Here is a 19,534-nt window from a genome sequence, read left to right as displayed (position 1 = left end):
GTCTGTAGCATGCGTTAGAATCGCCTGCGCGAACACGGAGCGCCCAGCCCCACCCGCGGAGTTTCAGCTTCTGTAGGTCTAGAGTGGGAGGGAGCATCTGCATTTTGACGAGGTTCACCCGTGCCGGTCGGCACCAGCTGTGTGAGCCACTGCTCCAGGCTGAATCAGGGTGCTAGTTTTAGGGTAGGTCCGGTAAAAGACACCGGCCCCCCTCCCCAGGGTGTAAGCTGGACTTTCTAGGTGTTCCCAACCAGTCTCCGAGGGAAGGGCTACTGGTCATGCGTGTCCTCAGCCCCTGGCACGCGGGAAATGGGGTTTGTGGGCAGTGATGAACGAAGTGGGCCGTCGTGGGAGGGGCCGTGGTGGGTGTGGAGAGGGGAGGACCCGCCCAAGCCTGGACCCTCCGGAGGGGGCGTCCGCTACTACGTGGAGCGAGAGCTCCAGCCTCACTGTCGCGCCGGCTTCCTGACCCCGAGGTGGCCCTGCGCAGTGTCGGCCGGGAAGGGCGTCCCTGTGCGGGTCCAGCCTCCGCATTAGCTGCGCGGGTGGGCGGGCCACGTGGTGAAAGCTCTACGCGCTCCAGACGGCGCCCCAAACCGTGAGCTGGCACGACTCCGGGACCCCGGGCCTGCTGCCCCTTCCGCGCTCCGCGCGCTGTTCCCGGGCTGCGGACCCGAGGGGCCTGCGGGGGAGCGCGTCTGCTACAGGATGGGCCCCCCGGGGTGGTGGTGGGGACTACCGGGGAGGGGGCGGGTCTGCCGGGCGGAGCGCCGGGCGGCTCGGCCTCTTCTACCCCGCCGAGGGCCGCTGCGGGAGCGGGATCCCCAGCCTGCTGCGGAGTCGCCGGGCGCAGGGTAGGTGGGCGCCGGCCTGGGCGCCCCGCGGAGCCCGGACACCCGCACGACGGCCCCGGGACCTCTCAGCACCTCCCGCACTGGGGGCTCCGTCCCAGCGCTGGGCCCACTCCACAGGCGAGCGCACCGTCCGCGTAGACGGCCCCCTCGGGTTTTCTGTGAAGTCGCCTCATGTTCTGGACTTTTTTTCTCTGGGCCCTTCGTTCAGGTTCCCTGAGGTTCTGCCTTGTCCATTTGGTCATCTCCCGGAAAGTTCTGAGCGTCCTCTGAGCTCACTCATCTCCCCGGACTCTTCCAGCCCACAGTGAGAAGCTGCCTGTCCCTCGAATCACCCCCGAGGGCTGTGCGCGCGCTTCTCCCCCACTGTTTGTCCGATTTAATCCCCAGGCCCCCGTCTGTTTCTCCTCTGATTTCTCTAACTTCTACTCATCCCAGCTCTGCCTAAGGTAATACTCATCAGGCCGATAGTAAAGCTGAAGTGTACGGAGGCGACATAGATGTGTTAGTGATTCTGGCAACTCATGCATGTGTTCAAAACACGTCTGTTGAGCACCTCCTGTGACTGAGGCGCTACCCTGGGTGGTGGGGACACAGCCACGCCCCGTGCATCGTGCTTCCCCTATCCGAGATGGTGCAGCCCGCCCTGCTTTGTTAGGTTACACTGGTTCAGCCTACTTGGACTCATAAAATTTTTGATACATAAGGAAAGGGCATTTGCCCCAGGGCTAGCAGCATAGAGAAAATTATGGGTCACACGAATGATAAGTGTGTTCTGGGAAATGATGAGATGGCATCCTACAGTTGCAGAGAAGTGGAAAACTGGGTTGGAGATAAAAATTGGGACCGTCCCCCTGCCCCCGCAGAGGCAGTTCTTCTACATTCCAGCCAGTGTTTTCTGCTAAGCAGCAAATTATTCGAGTCCATTCCTTAGCAGTTAAATGTCTCTGGCAAATTTCCCAGAGATTATTCTCTGTTTTGTAAAACTTCTTTGAGGCTTGATCTTCTCTAAAATGTAACTGACGTCTGAAAACCTCATTATTTAGCAGGAGACCTTTCCATGCAGCTGTTCTCCCTCGTTAGTGGACATGGCCTTGAGGTGCTGTCTGTCATGAGTCCAGGTGGTGCAGAGGTCAAAGGGACAGCTATACAGAATTCTGCCTTCCAGTGAGGCCACCTCTAACTTCCTCACCATCCTCTAAGGCCAATGCCCCCTCAGTTCCTGCCTCTCTCCCTGCTTCGAGGATGTCTGACCTCCATTCCATCCTGTCTGTTTAGCATGCAGACCTTCCTGGTGAGACTTGTGGGCCTCCTGGGCATGTCTTCAGGGTTATTGGTAATGGCTCAACTTGGAAGAGACCTCTCACCCAGGTATGTTTGAGAAAGAAGGGTTGGGAAGTTTCTCTTTGCACTGGAGTTGTGCCTTGGGCCCCTGAAAGAAAGGCGTTTCTGATTTGCCCATCCTGTGTGTCTTATAGGTAACATCTCTAGGACTTCACACACCTCCTTTGTCCTTGCAGGATAAATCAAACTTTCCTGACTCCCTCCTACATGAGGAACCGCCATGTGGGTCTAAAAGTTGAGGGCTCAAACTTCACACTAGGTGGCTTTCCTTTCCTGATCGTCGCAGGTACTATCCACTATTTCCGTGTGCCCAGGGAGTACTGGAGGGACAGCCTCTTGAAGCTGAAGGCGTGTGGCTTCAACACTGTCACCACGTGAGTGCCCCTACTAATTATTTCAAGAATTTATAGTCTGAATTTCTAGCTCTGAGACTTCATTAGACCAGTCTAAGGGTGGACCCTTTCAGTACTTTCTTCAGTGTTGTAGGATGGCTCAGTTTCCACTTGGTTCCCAAGAATCTCCGGTAGATAGAGCCTCCTCCAATTGCTGTGACAGGCCTCTGTCTCAACAGGGTCACTATGGACTGCATGTAAGAGTCTAACTTTCAGAGGCAGTGGCAAGTACAGATGGCTGTAGCCTCAGTGGTTCGTAACTACTGCAGCATCTGGGCACTGCAGGCCTCAGTCTTCCCTGGATAGCCTCACTTGCCATAGAAGTCATGGCCCCAGTGATCAGTCCCAGGATAGGATACTGTTGCAGAAAATCTGTCTTTGAAGTTGGGTTTCATTGAGAATTAGGCCTGGCAAGTAATATAATCATCCTTGTTCCGGAAACTGAAAGTAACAAAAATAAGTAATTTCTTTCTAGCCTTCTTAAGCTTAGAAAGTGCTTGTCCGTTACTGTTTTGGTAGTCAGTTTTAGTTGTGTCCTCTTTTTCAATGTTTTCATTTTTAAAATACAGGTTTGGAAGAAGAATATCTGGAATTTAATTTGGTAAATGTTGGGGAATGATGTTTAAAGCATTTCCCCCCTAAATTGTCATACTACCTTTTACATATCACATCCTTTTTCCTCGTTACTTTGTTGCTTTTTTGTAGCAGTGATTCAAACATTGAAATTTCATGAACTATTAAAATTTTAAAAACATTTGTGGTCTAAACAGAACTGCCAAGTTTGTTTATTTTTAGTGTCCTTGCTTAGAAAACTAAAGTGCGTCACCATTATTTCATAAACTGTAAGACATCCTAAGTCACTCAAAGAGGAAGAAGGGCATTATCTCAGAGTAAAGGCAGCCTTATGCATTGAGTGCATTTATCATTATAAAAAGACTGTGTTGTCTTTTTTTTTGTAAACTGTTAACAACTAATCAGCCAAAGTCTTGTAGAGACAAACCTAGAGTCTGACAAAATCAGACTTACTGACTTGGAGGAGGGAGTGAGTTCCAGAGCATTGGTGGAGCGCCAGTATCAACAAAGGGAAGGGGCGAAGAGACCTTTGTAAGATTAGGTTCCCACTGAGCACTCTGAAGGGAGCCTAGGAAAAGCAGGGATAAATTCTGGACTGGTTGTTGTTTCTGATGCAGGATTAGAAGTCGGGTTAACTAGGGATTGGGTGCTGGCGTGAGGCGAGGGCAGTTTAGCAGCTGGGTCTCCCTAGAAATAGGTGGGTGTAGCAAAGAGGATCCGGGGTGCCATTGGTGAGGAAGCAATATTCACTCAAAGAGGTGACATTTTACAACTGCTAAACCAACTTGGGGGAACAGTGTTTCCTATTAACTTTTCATGTGGCTTTATCTGTGTTTACTTCCCAGTGTGAAAAGAGCAGAGCTGGTTTTTCCTTTTTAGCCAAGCTAATTTTCATTCTTTAAACTTGAACAGGTTTTCAGTCATTAAAAATGTTCACTATGGATTCACAAAAACTTCACCTCAGAGTCAGTAGACCTTACCAGTGTTCGAGAACACAGTGACAGGGTTTATTTCCAGGCTATTGTTGGTTGCATTATATTATCTATTCATTCTTGCGCTGTCATAACACTTTTAATTTTGATATGCTTAGGTATAGGTTTTTTTTGATATTTATCTTGCTTTGTGTTCTGTGAGCTTCCTGGATCTATGCTTTGCTATCTGTCATTAATTTGAGGAAATTTTAGCCATTATTTCTTCCTTTCTTTCTTTCCTTATTCTCCTTCTGGTATTCCCATTACATCTATGTTATAACTTTTATAATTGTCCCAGAGTGCTTAGATATTATTTTCCTTTTTTCCATTCTTTTTCTCTTTGCATTTCAGTTTTAGAAGTGTTTGCTGTCATATCTTGAAGCTCACTGATTCTTTCCTTGGCCGTGTCCAGTTTCCTCATGAGCCCATCAATGGCATTCTTCATTTCTGTTACAGTGTTTTTGATCTCGAGCGTTTCCTTTTTATTCTTTCTTACAGTTGCCATCTCTCTGCTTATAGTACCTATCTGTTCTTCCTGTTGTCCGCTTTTTCCTTTAGCGTAGTAGCCACATTTGTTTTAAATTCCCAGTCTAATAATTCCAGAATATCTGCCGTATATGAGTGTGGTTCTCATTCTTGCTTTCAATTGTCCCTCTGGACTGTGTTTCCTGTTTTTTGCATGCCTTATAATTTTTTGTTGAAAGCTGGACATGATCTTGGGTAAAAGGAACTGAGGTACAGAGGCCTCTAGTGTGAAGTTTTCTGTTTACCTGGCCAGCAGTTACTCTGTGTTTACTGTTGGCTGTAAGTGGTTTCAGAGGTTAGAATTTCCTCTTGTGTCTTGTTTTTGTCTCCCCTGTTGTCTTTCGTTTTTCCTGGAGATTCCTTCATCAGTAGGGTCTGAGTGTTATAGTTCCTTTAGCTATAATCTGCTTTTATTATCCAGGAGACTTATTAATGTGGTGGCAAGGTATGGGGTGAGGGTAAGCATGCTTCAGTCCTATGATGAAGTCTCAGTCTTTCTGTGAGTCTGAGCTGGGTATTTCCCATCCCCATGTTGAAGGCTGGAGTGTGCTAGATTTGGATATTTCCCTTTCTCCATGTGGCTTCCTAGAGAGGTATTTCCCTTTCCCCAGGGTGGTTAGGCTCTGGCAAAATATTTTCCCTTGAGGGCAGGGTTTTGTTGAGGAGAACAGAATGCTCTGGACTTATTTTAAAATGGCTGCTTTTCCCTGCCCAGCAGGAAGCAGGGGGGCATTTCACTTAGATCTTCACTGTGAGAACCTGGTAGGGCTTCTGAAGGTAAAATCCATAAAAGTGTGGGGGTTACCCACAAGACTGCCCCATCCTTCAGAGTTTTTAACTCTCAAACCAGTCTATACTGAGGCTCTAGCAGTTCATCAATTACAGTTTAAATGTTCCTACCAAGGGTATAAATTCCAGTCCAAGAGCTGGCAAGCTGGAGACCCAAGAAGAGCCGAAGCTTTAGTTTGAGTCTGAAGCAGGAAAAGGCCGATGTCCCAGCTCACAGTCAGGCAGGAGGAGTCCCCTCTAACTCAGCCCTTTTGTTCTGTTCAGCTCTTCAGCTGTCTGGATGAGCCCCACTCACGTGAGGGAGAGCAACCCGCTTTACTCGTCTACAGATTCAAATGTTAGTCTCATCCAGAAACACGCTCCAGACACACCCAGAATCATGTTTGACCAGTGTCTGGGCACCCTGTGGCCTGCTCAAGTTGACACATAGTTATACTGGCTGTCTCTGTCTCTCTCCAGTTTTTGGGGGAGTAGTTTTCCCTGTGACCTTAATTCTGTGAGGGATAAAGAAGAGTTGTTGCATTTCAACAGCTTTCAGCTTTTCAGTTTTTTTCTTGTTGTGAGGATGGGAGTGACAACTTCCAGGATCTTTACTTGTTGGACCAGAAACTGGAAGTCTTTATGATGCCTTCTTGCAGTTAAAGAAAAACTTGCTCATTTCCTCTTGTTTTCCTCATTAGGGGGTTTGGACCTAGTACACCCTTCCTGGTAGTGGATATCCTCAATTCCTTTTTTCCCCATTCTTCTTTATTTTATTTTTAAAGTAATATTTCATTGAAGTTTAACATGTATATAGAGTATAAGCATGTAGCTCAGTAAATTTTAATAAAGTGAACGTACTCTTGTAACCAGCTCCCCAAACCTTGTAATATGCCAACAACTCAGAAGCTCTCTCATCCCCCTTACAGTCATGACCTCCCTCCAAAAGATAACTACTACTTGTTCTTCTAACACATATGTTACTTTGGTCTGTTTTTGAACTTGATGTAAATAGAATCGTACAATATGTACTCTTTTGTGTCTGATATCTTTTTCTCAAGATTATGTTTGTGAGATTCATCCATATTGCCACATATTTTAGCTTGTTTCTTCTTATAACTATATAGAATTCCATTGATAATCGTACCAAAATGTATTTCTCTTGTGGATAGACATTTGGGTTATTTTTGGGTGTTAGCTATTATAAATAGTGGAGCCATGGACAATTTTATACTTGTCTTTTGATGATACTATGTCAACATTTCTGTTGGGTATACATCTAGGAATGGATGTGATAGAAAATGGGGTAGGTATATGTTCAACTTTAGTAAAAATGTCTACTAGTTTTCCAAAGATTCCAAAAACTTTACAAAGTCAGTGGCATTATGTACGGTCACACTGTTTTGCAAGCATCTCCACTGTCAATGTCCAGAACTTTTTCATCATCCCACACTGAAACTCTGAACCCCTTAAATAATAACTTCCCATTCTCTTCTCTCTCCAGTCCCTGGTAACCAGTCTCCTACTTTCTGTCTCTGAGTTTGACTACTCTAGGTACCTCATATACCTGGAATCATACAATATTTGTCTTTTTTATGTCTGGCTTATTTCACTTAGCATAAAGTGCAAGGTTCATTTATGTTGTGTCATGTGTCAGATTTCATTCCTTTTAAGACTGAATGATATTCCATTGTATGTATATACTATATTTTGTTTATCCATTCATCCATGGATAGTTACTTGGGCTGTTTCTGCCTTTTGGCTAGTGTGAATAATATTGTTATGAACATACTTGTTATGAACAATGTTCAATTGTTATGAACATTGGTGTGTAAATATCTGAGTTCCTACTTTCAGTTATTTTGTGTATATACCCAGAAGTGGAATTGTAATTCTATGTTTAATTTTTTGAGAAACCCTCATGATGTTTTTCACAGGCACTGCATTGTTTTACATTCCTACCAGCATTGGACAAGCATTCCAATTTCTCCACATTTGTGCCAACACTTGTTTTCTGTTTGTTTTTTTTTAAATAGTCATCCTAATGATGTGAAGTGGTATCACATTGTGGTTTGGATTTGCATTTCCCTAATGATACAGATGCTGAGCATCTTTTCATGTGTTTATTGTCCATTTGCATACACTTTTTTGAGGATATACCTGTTCAAGTCCTTTGCCCATTTTTGAATTGGGTAGTTTGTTTTTTTATTGTTGAGTTGTAGGAATTCTTTACATATTCCAGATATTAATCCCCTATCATATATGTAATGCAAATATTTTCTCCTATTCTGTGAGTTATATTCTGTTGATAGTGTTCTTTGATGCACAAAAGTTTTAAATTTTCATGAAGTCCAATTCATCTGTTTTTCCTTTTGTTGCTTGTGCCTTTGTGGTCATATCCAAGAAATTATTGCCAAATCCAATGTCATGAAGCTTTTCCTCAATGTTTTCTTCTAAGAGTTTTATAGTATTAGTTTCTAAAATGTGAGCTTCATGAGGGCAGGGATTTTTTTGTCTGTGTTATTGATGTTAATAACCTTGATGCTTATAATAGTACCTGATGCATAGTAAGTGCCCAGAAAATATTTATGAATGATTTCTGTATGTTTCTCTATTTTTTTCAGTTTTTATATTAACTTTATAAAATGAATTTACTTTGATTTGACATGGGTTACACAGCATGGAATCTTGGAATTTGATTCTTATAATTAAGAAAATAATTTACTAAAAACATTTTGATGATGGTGTTTGTACAGTGTTTTGTGTGTAGAGAGTTATTGCAATTTTCTTACATTTTCTAATTAGGTTTGCTGCTTCTATTCAGATAGGTAATTTCTATTTTTTAAAAAAATTTTCCACTTACTAGAGGTGTCCAAATTTCTTTGTACACAATTTTGGCATAATATTTGATGAACTATTTTTATATCCTTTACCATATTAGGTCTATTCCCTTTTAATTTCCAATTCCCCATGCTTTGTTTTCCTAACTTTATTTTTTTAAATTATTTTTCAGCTTTACTGAGGTATAATTGACATGAAATTGTAATTTATTTATTTAATTAAAAAATCTTTTTGTACCGTGCAATGAATTTTAGTGTCCTCCCTTTTGGGGAGGAGAGACCACACTCCCCATTTTGGGAGGCATCCCAAAGGTTGTCTGGCACTTTGGTACAGGAAGGATTTGGTCCAATCTCTTGTTGGCTTAGGGAGCTGAAAGGCACATAAAGTTGGTGGCTCAAATCCCTCTGGGCTGGGGTTGGGCAGAAGGTAGACAGGGAGGTGGTTTGTGCACATGGGCAGAGCATGAGTGGAGGCTCAAGTTCTTGTTGACAGAGATCCTGGATGGGTGCTGGGGCAGCCAAGGGCAGCTTGAGAGCTGAGGCTGGGTAAATGCTGCTGTGGTGGTCCTCATCTGCACAGTCCACCAGCTTCCTTACACTGGAACCATGGATGGATCTTGCTCTGGGCCCCCTCCACAGAGTCGCTGGTGTGGATGACATTCCTGCTGATGTGGATGTTGAGGTCTCCCTGATGGTGCCAGGGGCAACCTCAGCTGAATCAGTGTGGACCACGTTGGAGCCTTCCAAGACCACGGCCCCACAGACCATGACCACTGCAGGGCTGGAGCTCCTATAGCTGGTGAGGGCTAGGTAGAAGGGCTTCCTCAGCAGGTCGCAGGTCATGGTGGTGCTCAGCAAGGATGCGTCTCTGGAACCTACAGCATCTTTGTCCCCACCTGCTTGAAGCCTGTCCTCTCAAAACACTAGATCTCATTCCTGATGACTTGCCTGTGCACCCCATCTGGCTTCACTGTGATCAGAGTCCACTCTTGGGTCCAGGAGGGCCCGCCTGAGCAGGGGTGCATGAGCCATCTCAGGCTGGGCAGATGGGCCACACAGCTGCCCCACAGCAAGGCACACCTGAAGAGGCTGCCCAGGCTGCCTGGCAGCCATGAGGAGCATTCCCCCTGATGCCCCAGCCCCCCCAAAGGAACCCCTGTAATATATTTAAAGTGTATAAAGTGATGATTTGATATATGCATAAATTGTGAAAGGATTCCCACCCACAATCCAGTTACTTAGCACATACATCACCTCATTTATTTACCTTTTTTTTTGTTTGTTTGTTTTGGTGAGAACATTTAAGATCTACTCCTTTAGCATATTTCAGTTATATAATATAGTATTATCAATTATAGTCACCGTGTTAAACATTAGATCCTCAGACCTTATTCATCTTATAGCTGAAAGTTTGTTCCCTTTTACCAACCTTTCCTCATTTCCCCTACTCCTCAGGCTCTGACAGCCACCATTGTACTCTGTTTCCATGAGTTCTATTTTTTTTTTCTTTTCTTTTTTTAGATTCCACATATAAACGATACCATATGGTATTTGTCTTTTGCTGTCTGGCTTATTTCACTTAGCATAATGCCCTCCATGTTCATATACACTGTTGCGAAAAACAGGATTTCCTTCTTTTTTAAGGCTGAATAATATTCTACTGTATATATGTATATCACATTTTCTTGATCCATTTATCTGGCATTGGACACTTAGGTTGTTTCCCTACATTAGCTGTTGTGAATAATGCTGCTATGAACATGGGAGTACAGATATCTCTTTGATATAGTGATTTGTTTCCTTTGGATGTGTACCCAAAAATAGGATCACTGGATCATATGATAGTTTTATTTTCAATTTTTTGAGGAATCTCCATACTGTTTTCCATAGTGGCTGCACCAATTTACATTCCCACCACCAGTGCACAAGGGTTCCCTTTGTTCCACATCCTAGCCGACAGTTGTTATCTCGTCTTTTTGGTAATAGAAATCCTAACAGCTTGAGGTGATATCTCATTGTGGCTTTGATTTGCATTTCCCCAATGATTAGGGATGTTGAGAACCTTTTCATGTACCTGTTGGACGTTTGTATATCTTTGGAAAAATGTTTATTCAAGTCCTTTGCCCATTTTTTAATTGAGTTATTTGTATTTTTGCTATTGGGTTGTATGAGTTCCTTGTATATTGGATATTAATCCCTTATCAGATTTGCAAATTCTATCAGATTTGCAGTTTTGCAAATATTTTCTCCCATTCAGTGGGTTTCTTTTTCATTTTATTGATGGTTTTCTTTGCCATGCAGAAGCTTTTTAGTTTGGTGTAGTCTTTCTTATTTTTTTTTTTTTTGCTTTTATTGCCTTTGCTTTTGTTGTCAAATCCAAATAATCATTCCCAAGGCTGATGTCAAGGAGTTTACCCCTGTGTTTTCCTAGGACTTTTATGATTTTGCATCTTATGTTTAAGTCTTTAATCCATTTTTAGTTGATTTTTGTATGTGGTGTAAGATAGTGACCTAGTTTCATTCTTTTGCATGTGGCTGTCCAGTTTTCCCAACACCATCTATTGAAGAGACTATCCCTTCCCCATTGTACTTATATTCTTGGCTCTTCTGTCATAAATTAATTGACCATATGTATGGGTTTATTTCTGGGCTCTCTATACTCTTCCATTGATCTATGTGTCTGTTTTTATGCCAATACTATACTGTTTGGATTACTATAGCTTTGTAATATAGTTCAAAATCAGGAAGTGTGATGTCTTCAGCTTTGTTCTTCTTTCTCAAGATTACTTTGACTTTTCAGAGTCTTGTGGTTTCATACAAATTTTAGGATTTCTTTTTTTATTTTTATGAAAAATGCCATTGGAATTTGTATAGAGATTGCATTGAATCTGGAGATTGCTTTGAGTAGTATGGACATTTTAACAATATTAATTCTTCCAGTCCATGAGCATGGAATATCTTTCCATTTATTTATGTTGTTTAATATCTACATATTTGTGAATTTTCAAGTTTTCTTCTTGTAATTGATTTCTAGTTTCATACCATTTTGGTTGGAAAAGATGCTTGATATTATTTCAATATTCTTAAATTTATTAAGGCTTGTTTTTTGGCCTAACATGTGATGTATCCTGGAGAATGTTCCACATGTTGAGAAGAATGTGTGTTTTGCTGCTGTTAGATGAAACATTCTGTGTATATCTAATAGGCCTATCTGGTCTAATGTATAGTTCAAGTCCAATGTTTGCTTATTGATTTTCTGTCTGGATGATCATTGTTGAAAGTGGGATATGAATTAAATTATTTTTTAAGGATCCTGGATTTCTTCCCAAAGTTCTTATGTAAAGTTCTTTATCTACATTTTTAAATTAAATTCCTAATTTCTGTTCTCTTTTCTAAAAATGTAAACCTATTTCTGCAGAGTCTTGCAATAGTATACTTCCATTTTACCCATCTCATCCTTTGTGCTATGCTGTGTCATGTGTTTTTTTTTTTTTTTTTTTTTTGATTTTTATTGATATTTTAATGGTTTCTAACATTGTGAAATTTTGGGTTGTACATTTTTGTTTGTCCATCACGCCATATATGACTCCCTTCACCCCTTGTGCCCACCCCCCACCCCCACTTCCCGGGTAACCACAGTCCAGTTTTCTCTGTCCATGTGTTGGTTTATATTCCACATATGAGTGAGATCATACAGTGTTTGTCTTTCTCTTTCTGGCTTATTTCACTTAACATAATACGCTCCAGGCCCATCCATGTTGTTGCAAATGGGACGATTTTGTCTTTTTTTATGGCTGAGTAGTATTCCATTGTATATATATACCACATTTTCTTAATCCAATCGTCAGTCGAGGGACACTTAGGTTGCTTCCACTTCTTGGCTATGGTGAATAATGCTGCAATGAACATAGGGGTGCATAAGCCTCTTTGGATTGTTGATTTCAGGTGCGTTGGATAGATTCCCAGTAGTGGGATGGCTGGATCATAGGGCATCTCTATTTTTAATTCTTTGAGGAATCTCTATACCATTTTCCATAGAGGCTGCACCAATTTGCATTCCCACCAGCTGTGTATGAGGGTTCCTGTTTCTCCACATCCTCTCCAACATTTGTTGTTTTTTGTCTTGGTGATTATAGCCATTCTAACAGGCATGAGGTGGTATCTTAGTGTTGTTTTGATTTGCATTTCCCTGATGATTAGTGATGTTGAGCATCTTTTCATGTGCCTATTGGCCATCTGTATTTCTTCGTTGGAGAAGTGTCTGTTCATTTCCTCTGCCCGTTTTTTGATCGGGTTGTTTGTTTTTCTGTTGTTCAATTGTGTGAGTTCTTTATATATTATGGAGATCAACCCCTTGTCAGATGTATGTTTTGCAAATATTCTCTCCCAGCTGGTTGGTTGTTTGTTCATCTTGATTCTGATTTCATTTGTCTTATAAAAGCTCTTTAATCTGATAAAGTCCCACTTGTTTATTTTTTCTTTAGTTTCCCTAGTCTGGGTAGGCATGTCATCCGAAAAGATTCCTTTAAACCCAATGTCAAATAGTGTGTTGCCTATATTTTCTTCTATGAGTTTTATAGTTTCAGGTCTCACCTTCAGGTCTTTGATCCATTTTGAGTTAATTTTTGTGAATGGCGATAGCACATGGTCCACTTTCATTCTTTTGCATGTGGCTGTCCAGTTTTCCCAACACCATTTATTGAAGAGACTTTCCTTTCTCCATTGCATGTCCTTAGCACCTTTGTCGAAAATTAGCTGTCCGTATATGTGTGGTTTTATTTCTGGGCTTTCAATTCTGTTCCATTGATCTGTGTGTCTGTTTTTGTACCAGTACCATGCTGTTTTGATTACTATTGCTTTGTAGTATGTTTTGAAGTCAGGAATTGTGATGCCTCCTGCTTTGTTCTTTTTCTTTAGGATTTCTTTAGCTATTCGGGGTCTTTTGTTGCCCCATATAAATTTTAGTATTCTTTTTTCTATTTCTGTGAAGAATGTCATTGGGATTCTGATTGGGATTGCATTGAATCTGTAGATTGCTTTAGGTAATATAGACATTTTAACTCTGTTTATTCTTCCAATCCACGTGCATGGGATATCTTTCCATTTCTTTATGTCATCGTAGATTTCCCTCAATAATGTCTTGTAGTTCTCATTGTATAGGTCCTTCACCTCCTTGGTAAGATTTATTCCTAGGTATTTTATTCTTTTTGATGCAATTGTAAATGGTATTATCTTTTTGAGCTCTCTTTCTGTTAGTTCATTATTAGCATATAGAAATGCAACTGATTCTTGTAGATTGATTTTGTACCCTGCAACTTTGCTGTAGTTGTTGATTGTTTCTAACAGTTTTCCAACAGATTCTTTAGGGTTTTCTATATATACAATCATGTCATGTTTTGTTTTTTATAAGCTACAAAAATCATAATACATTATTATTTTATTTTGCTTTGAACATCTAATTGTATTTTAAAGAAAGTTAAAGTGATAAAAATATCCTTTTTATTTATCCACATGTTTACCATATTTGGTGCTCTTCATTCCTTTGTGTAGATTGCAGTTTCCACCTGGTATCATTTCCTTCTGCTGAAGAACTTTCTTTAATGTTTCTCTTAGTGGAAGTCTGTTGGTCATGAATTCTCTGACCTTTTTGTTTTTTTAAAAAATTTATTTCTTTCATCTTCAATTTTGAGAGATAATTTCACTGGGTATAGAATACTAAGTTGACAGTTTGGTTTTTAATTTCACTACCTTAAAAATGTCTCTTTAGGGCCAGCCCGGTGGCATAGTGGTTAAGTTCACATCCTCCACTCTGGCAGCCTGCAGTACGTGGGTTTGGATCCCGGGCGCGGACCTACATACCACTCATCAAGCCATGCTGTAGCAGCATCCCACATACAAAATGGAGGAAGATGGGCACGGATGTTAGCCCAGGGCCAATCTTCCTTAGCAAAAGGAGGAGGATTGGCAACGGATGTTAGTTCAGGGCTAATCTTCCACACACACACGCGCGCACACACACACACACACACACACACAAAATGTCTCTTTATTGTCTTCTGACTTGCACATTATCTGATGACAAACCTGCTGTACTTCTTGTATTTGTAAATTCTGTATATAATTTTTTGTTTTTCCCTCTCTGGTTGCTTTAAACATTTTCTCTTTTTCATTGGTTTTCAGCAATTTGATTCTTATCTGCTATGGCGTAGATCTTTTATTGTTTTTTTTTTTTAATTCTACTTGTGTTTCATTGAGATTCTTGGTTGTGTAGGTTTATAGTTTTCATCAAATTTGGTAAAATTTTGGCTCTATTTCTGCTAATATTTTTGCTTCCCCTCTTTTTTCCAGGGCTCCCCTTACATGTATGTTAGATTTCTTGATAAGATCCCACATATCACTGATGCTCTGTTCATTTGTATTTTTAGTCTTCTTTTTTTCCTGTTTTCTGTTTTGGATAGTTTCTTTTGTTTTATCTTAAAGTTCACTGATCTTTCATTCTGCTCTGTTTACTTTGCTGTTAGTCTCACCTGGCATATTTTTCATTTCCTGCTGTTAATAGTATCCAGGTATTTTTAATTTCAGATATTATATTTTTAAAATTTAGAAGTTTCATTTGAGTTTTCTTTATATCTTCCATTTTTCTCCTCATTATGGTCATGCTTTCCTTTACTTATTAAAGATATAGTACATATTTGTTATACCTTTTTAATATTCTTTTCTGCTGGTTTCATCCTATATGTCGTTTTTGGGTTTGTTTCTGTTGCTTGATTTTTTTTCTGGATATGCATCATATTTTCCTGTTTCTTTGCATGCATAGTAATTTTTTAATGGATGCTGTGTATTATGAATCTTGTATTGTTGGCTGCTGAATTTCATTTTATTCATTTAAATAATATTTATAATCCAGTCCTATAAACTTTTCAGCTCTCTCTGTTTTTTGTTTTGTGGCTGTTTTCCTTTTTTGCTGTTATAGATATGGATTTAAATTTTTTATGTTTTTGTGAGCATTTAAAAAAAAAGAAATTTGTGGTTGCATCCTACATTGCATTCACATCTATCTTACCTGAAGTCCAGAATCATGGAAAAATATTGGCTCCTTGGATCTCTGCTGGGCATTTGAGGGAGGAAATTTTGAAGCTAATGCACAGTGCATACACATAGAGATTTGGCTATTGAAACATTCGGCTTTCTTCACAGTAGACATAGGCCAGCTGCTATATGAAAACTGGAGGAGTCAATCTGGAGTCAGAGTAAGGTGAAAGGTTTTTATATTTCTCTTTTTTCCATTGCAGGCATGTTCCCTGGAACCTTCATGAGCCAAAAAGAAGCCAATTTTATTTTACTGGAAACCTGGATTTGAAGTATGTCTTAATGCCTAAATTGCCTGTTTCTCTGGCTCAGAGACAGGGCTTTGACTCTGTGGGGTCAGCCGAAGCAATAGGGGGCACCTTACTTTCTGCTTTAGAACCATCAGGAAGCTCTGATAATTTTGTTCCCTGGAGTGAAGCCCTTCTGAGCAGTGATTCTGTTATTTGTGGGGGAGCCTAGACCTTAGTGTCTTTGGTGCATTTTACTCACAGCGTGGTTTAGAAAGTGTCCCTCCAGAGTCTGCAGTTTTAATCTATCATGAGGAATCTTCTGTCTCAGTTGTAAGAGGAGATTTCTGGGCGATAGTTTACAGGGTTTCTAAGACATGACACAGTTGATTGTTTATTCAAAAATATGTATTAGCCATCTGCTATAGTTCAGACATTGTCTTTGGTGCTGGAGATGGACAGGGGATATACTTTGTGCTGTCAGGAGTAAGGATTGTCTGTAGAGAGGGAGGCACATAACAACATACTAAGGACACACAACCCAAACTAGGGGAACAGATCTGGGAAGACAACAGTGAAGTTACAGCTGAAGGAAATGAGAATGTTGAGCAGAAGTTAGCTAGAGGGGGCTGAATGGTATTTCAGGCAGAAGGTTCAGCAAGGGCAAAGTCAGAGGTGTGAGAGAACACTTTAAATCGATGAAGGAGATGTTCACTGCTGTAACAGGTAAGCCTCAACATCTTTTAACAATAAAGGTTTATTTGCATTTAAGTAAAATGTAAAATAGGTATTCCTGGTGAGCATATGTCTCTCTTCTAAGAAATAAGTGAGGGCTTTAGGATCTTTCTATCTTGTGGCTTCAACATCTTCGTCACGTAGCTTGCAAACCACCACATCTGCATCAAGCCAGTAATTGGAAGAAAGAGCGTGGAGAATCTTTTTGGGGAATTGGAACACATGGCTTCTGTTCACATTCTGTTGGCTCGCAGTTTGTTGTATAGCCACATCTAAAGGCATGGGAAGCTGGGAGATGTAGTTGAGTTGTGTGCCCAGGAAGAAAAGGGAATTGATTTGGTGATTAGCTTTCTACCATACATTATATTTTCTGGGAACTGCAAGTAATGCTCTCTGGCTCTCCTCTCCTACTAGTTAAGTGGAGGAACTCTCAAAAAATAAAGCCAGAGAGATAGTTGACCACATCTTGGCTTTCTATACCATGTTACAGAATTTGGAATCTATTTTGAAGGCCATGGAGAGTCATTTGAAGAATTTTAATTTGAGAAGTTCCTATTTGCATTTAGAAAGATCATACCAGCAGTATCTTTAAGAAGCAGAATAACGTGGGAGTCAAGATGTCATTTCTGGAGGCTCTCTGCCTGATTGTACGTTTAGCTCTTCCATTTACTCAAAAGGTGACCCTGAGGAAACTCTGACTCCTTTAATCTTTTACTTTCTAATCTGTAAAATGGAGGCGATATTGGTACCTATCTCATAGAATTGTCAAATAAAATAATAAACTTAAAGAATGGAGTGTGGTGCCTGATGCTGATACAAGGTAATAAAGAGCTCCTATTTTTGCTTTGTTGATGATAGTGTTATTGACAGTGACTGGAGAAGTACTGGCAGAAGGTGAGAATGAAGGGAGGAAAGCAGTCAGAAAACCGTCGTAACAACTCAGATGTGAAACGATGAGTTCTTGAACCAGCCTGGTCATAGTAGGAATTCAGGGGAGTTTCATGTTTGAAAATGTTAAGTAGGAGGGATAAGCATGATGTGGTGACTCACTGAAAGTAGGAGATGAGGAAGAAAGAGGAGCAAGGATGATTTGTAAGTGTCTGTCTTACGTGGCTTTCTTGCAGGGCGGTGCCACTCATGAGGTAGGAGATGCAGGAGGAGGAGGGGGTTTAGGAGGGAAGGTTGGTGTCTGGTTTAGGATTTCTGGACCTTCACTTCAACGTCCTGCTCTCTAGAGCCTTGACTGAGCCCCTTTCTTACTGAGTGTAGGGCTCCCTGTCCCTCTAGGTCATGTCTCCCACAAGGACTTTTGTAGATGAGGCTGGGAGCTCACCCATTCTAACCTCAGAAGAAGACCTAGAGGAGAAATATAGCAGTGATTCCAGGCCTCAGCTTTTGATGTGAAATTGTCTCGATTGCTTCACTTCCCAGGGCTTTTCTATTCATGGCTTCAGAGGTGGGGCTGTGGGTCATTCTGTGTCCAGGCCCCTACATCGGTAGTGACTTAGACCTTGGAGGCTTACCCAGGTAAGTAGTGCTCTGAGGCCCCTGGCTGTGCATCCATGTGTGCCCCAAGCACATTCAAATGTAAGTTAGAGCAAAGGGTTTGGCTTGGTTTCTATGTACATTGTCTATCTGCACTATTTTTTTCCATTTAATGACATAGGATAAACTTTAAAATATTGGGAGTTGTATGGTATTTGTTTTTTATAAACCTCTGCCTCATCTCTGCAATGCCAATGAAGTACTTTTTTTTTTTTTTTAAATAAAAACTAATGGCTACCAACTTAGCAATATCTTGATAAGTTCTAGTTTTTGTGGTGGCAGTCCAAATATCAAGAAATCAGGTTGATTATCTCTTTTTAAAGAGGGTTTCTTTTTCTTTTTTTTTTTTTTTTTGCTTCCAGTAGTTCTTTTTTTATTGTAGTAAGATACACATAACATAGAATTTGCCATTTAAAGTGTGCAATTTTGTGACAATTAAGTACATCAAAAATGTTGAACAGCCATCACCACTATCTAGTTTAAGAACTTTTTCATCACCCAAAAAGGAAACTCTATGTCCAGCCACTCTCCATGCCTCCTTCCCCCCAGCCCCTGGCAACCACTAATTTGCTTTCAGTCTGTATGTATTTGCCTATTCTGTATATTTAATATAAATGGAATTATGCAATATGTAACATTTTGTATCTGACATCTTTCCCTTAGCATAATGTTTTCAAGGTTCATCCATGTTGTAGCATGTACCAGTTCTGTGTTCCTTTTTATGGCCAAATAATATTCCATTAAAGTGCATTTTTAAAAAACTTTGAAACAGCTTTATAAAAATCTCACTGCAGACTAGGGATTGGCAAACTTTTTCTGTAAAAGGCCAGATAATAAATATTTTTAGCTTTGAGGGCCACATGCAATCTCAGTTGCCACTGCTGAATCCTGTTGTTGTGGCACGAACGCAGCCATGATAATCTGTAAACAAATGGGTGTGGCTGGGTTCCAATAAAACTTTATTGACAGAAACAGACAGTGGCTCTGATTTGGCCTGTGGGCTGTAGTTTGATGACCCTGCTCTAGATCATTTCATCATTATACAACCTTCATTTGTATTTTTAGGAAAGAGGTGGTGGCAAAGGTGTTGAGCTGTTTATAAGTGGAACACTGACTGCGTTTTCTTAATGATGGATTAAAATCTCACAGTGTGCTGTTCTAGTGTGGCTGTGCAAATTTGGGCTGTCCATGTTTTCCAGCCTCATATGCTCGAGCATTTCTTACTGTTGCCTCCCACCCCAAGTCTGAGTCTTGCCTTTTTAATCCTAGCTGGTTACTCCAGGATCCAAAAATGAAGCTGAGAACAACTTACAAGGGCTTCACTGAAGCAGTGAATCACTATTTTGATGTGCTCGTTCCCAGGATAGTACCACTGCAGGTATAACCCAACTCCACATCTCTACAACCAGGGAAAGTAGTTGCCTGAATTGATTTCCTGGATAGGGCTAGCCTACTTTCTATCATTCAGAAGCAGGAAGCATATGTAGCAACTCATTCCAATCCTTATTTAAGAAATATCAGGGCAATATTTTTATTGCCCTGCTTTTATGCCTTTTCCCCATCTACTGCCCAACTGAATGCCTTTTTCCTGACAGTATGCTTGGAACTGCACTGTGTATATTTTCGTTCTATCTTCTCCATTATTTCTTTGCTCTCGATCACCATAAATGGGAA

At 40.8% G+C, this 19,534-nt stretch overlaps 1 protein-coding gene and 1 pseudogene across 1 annotated transcript in view; one reads left to right on the top strand and one right to left on the bottom strand.

Annotated features, from left to right (window-relative positions):
- Window positions 1–309: 309 nt before the first annotated feature.
- Window positions 310–19,534, top strand: part of LOC131408158 (beta-galactosidase-1-like protein 2) — a 42,547-nt gene continuing 23,322 nt past the window's right edge. The window contains exons 1-7 of the mRNA XM_058544714.1: window positions 310–513; window positions 569–1,158; window positions 2,130–2,222; window positions 2,372–2,569; window positions 15,557–15,625; window positions 17,747–17,842; window positions 19,130–19,238. Coding sequence (XP_058400697.1) covers window positions 310–513; window positions 569–1,158; window positions 2,130–2,222; window positions 2,372–2,569; window positions 15,557–15,625; window positions 17,747–17,842; window positions 19,130–19,238 — 1,359 coding nt within the window. The remainder of the gene's footprint in view (window positions 514–568; window positions 1,159–2,129; window positions 2,223–2,371; window positions 2,570–15,556; window positions 15,626–17,746; window positions 17,843–19,129; window positions 19,239–19,534) is intronic.
- On the bottom strand, window positions 8,484–9,289 carry LOC131407817 (nucleoside diphosphate kinase, mitochondrial-like; annotated as a pseudogene).

The sequence above is a fragment of the Diceros bicornis genome, chromosome 7 (genome assembly GCF_020826845.1).
Source record: "Diceros bicornis minor isolate mBicDic1 chromosome 7, mDicBic1.mat.cur, whole genome shotgun sequence".
NCBI lineage: Eukaryota > Metazoa > Chordata > Mammalia > Perissodactyla > Rhinocerotidae > Diceros > Diceros bicornis.
Note: the sequence above shows the minus strand (reverse complement) of the source record. Positions and strands in the feature narration are given on the sequence as shown.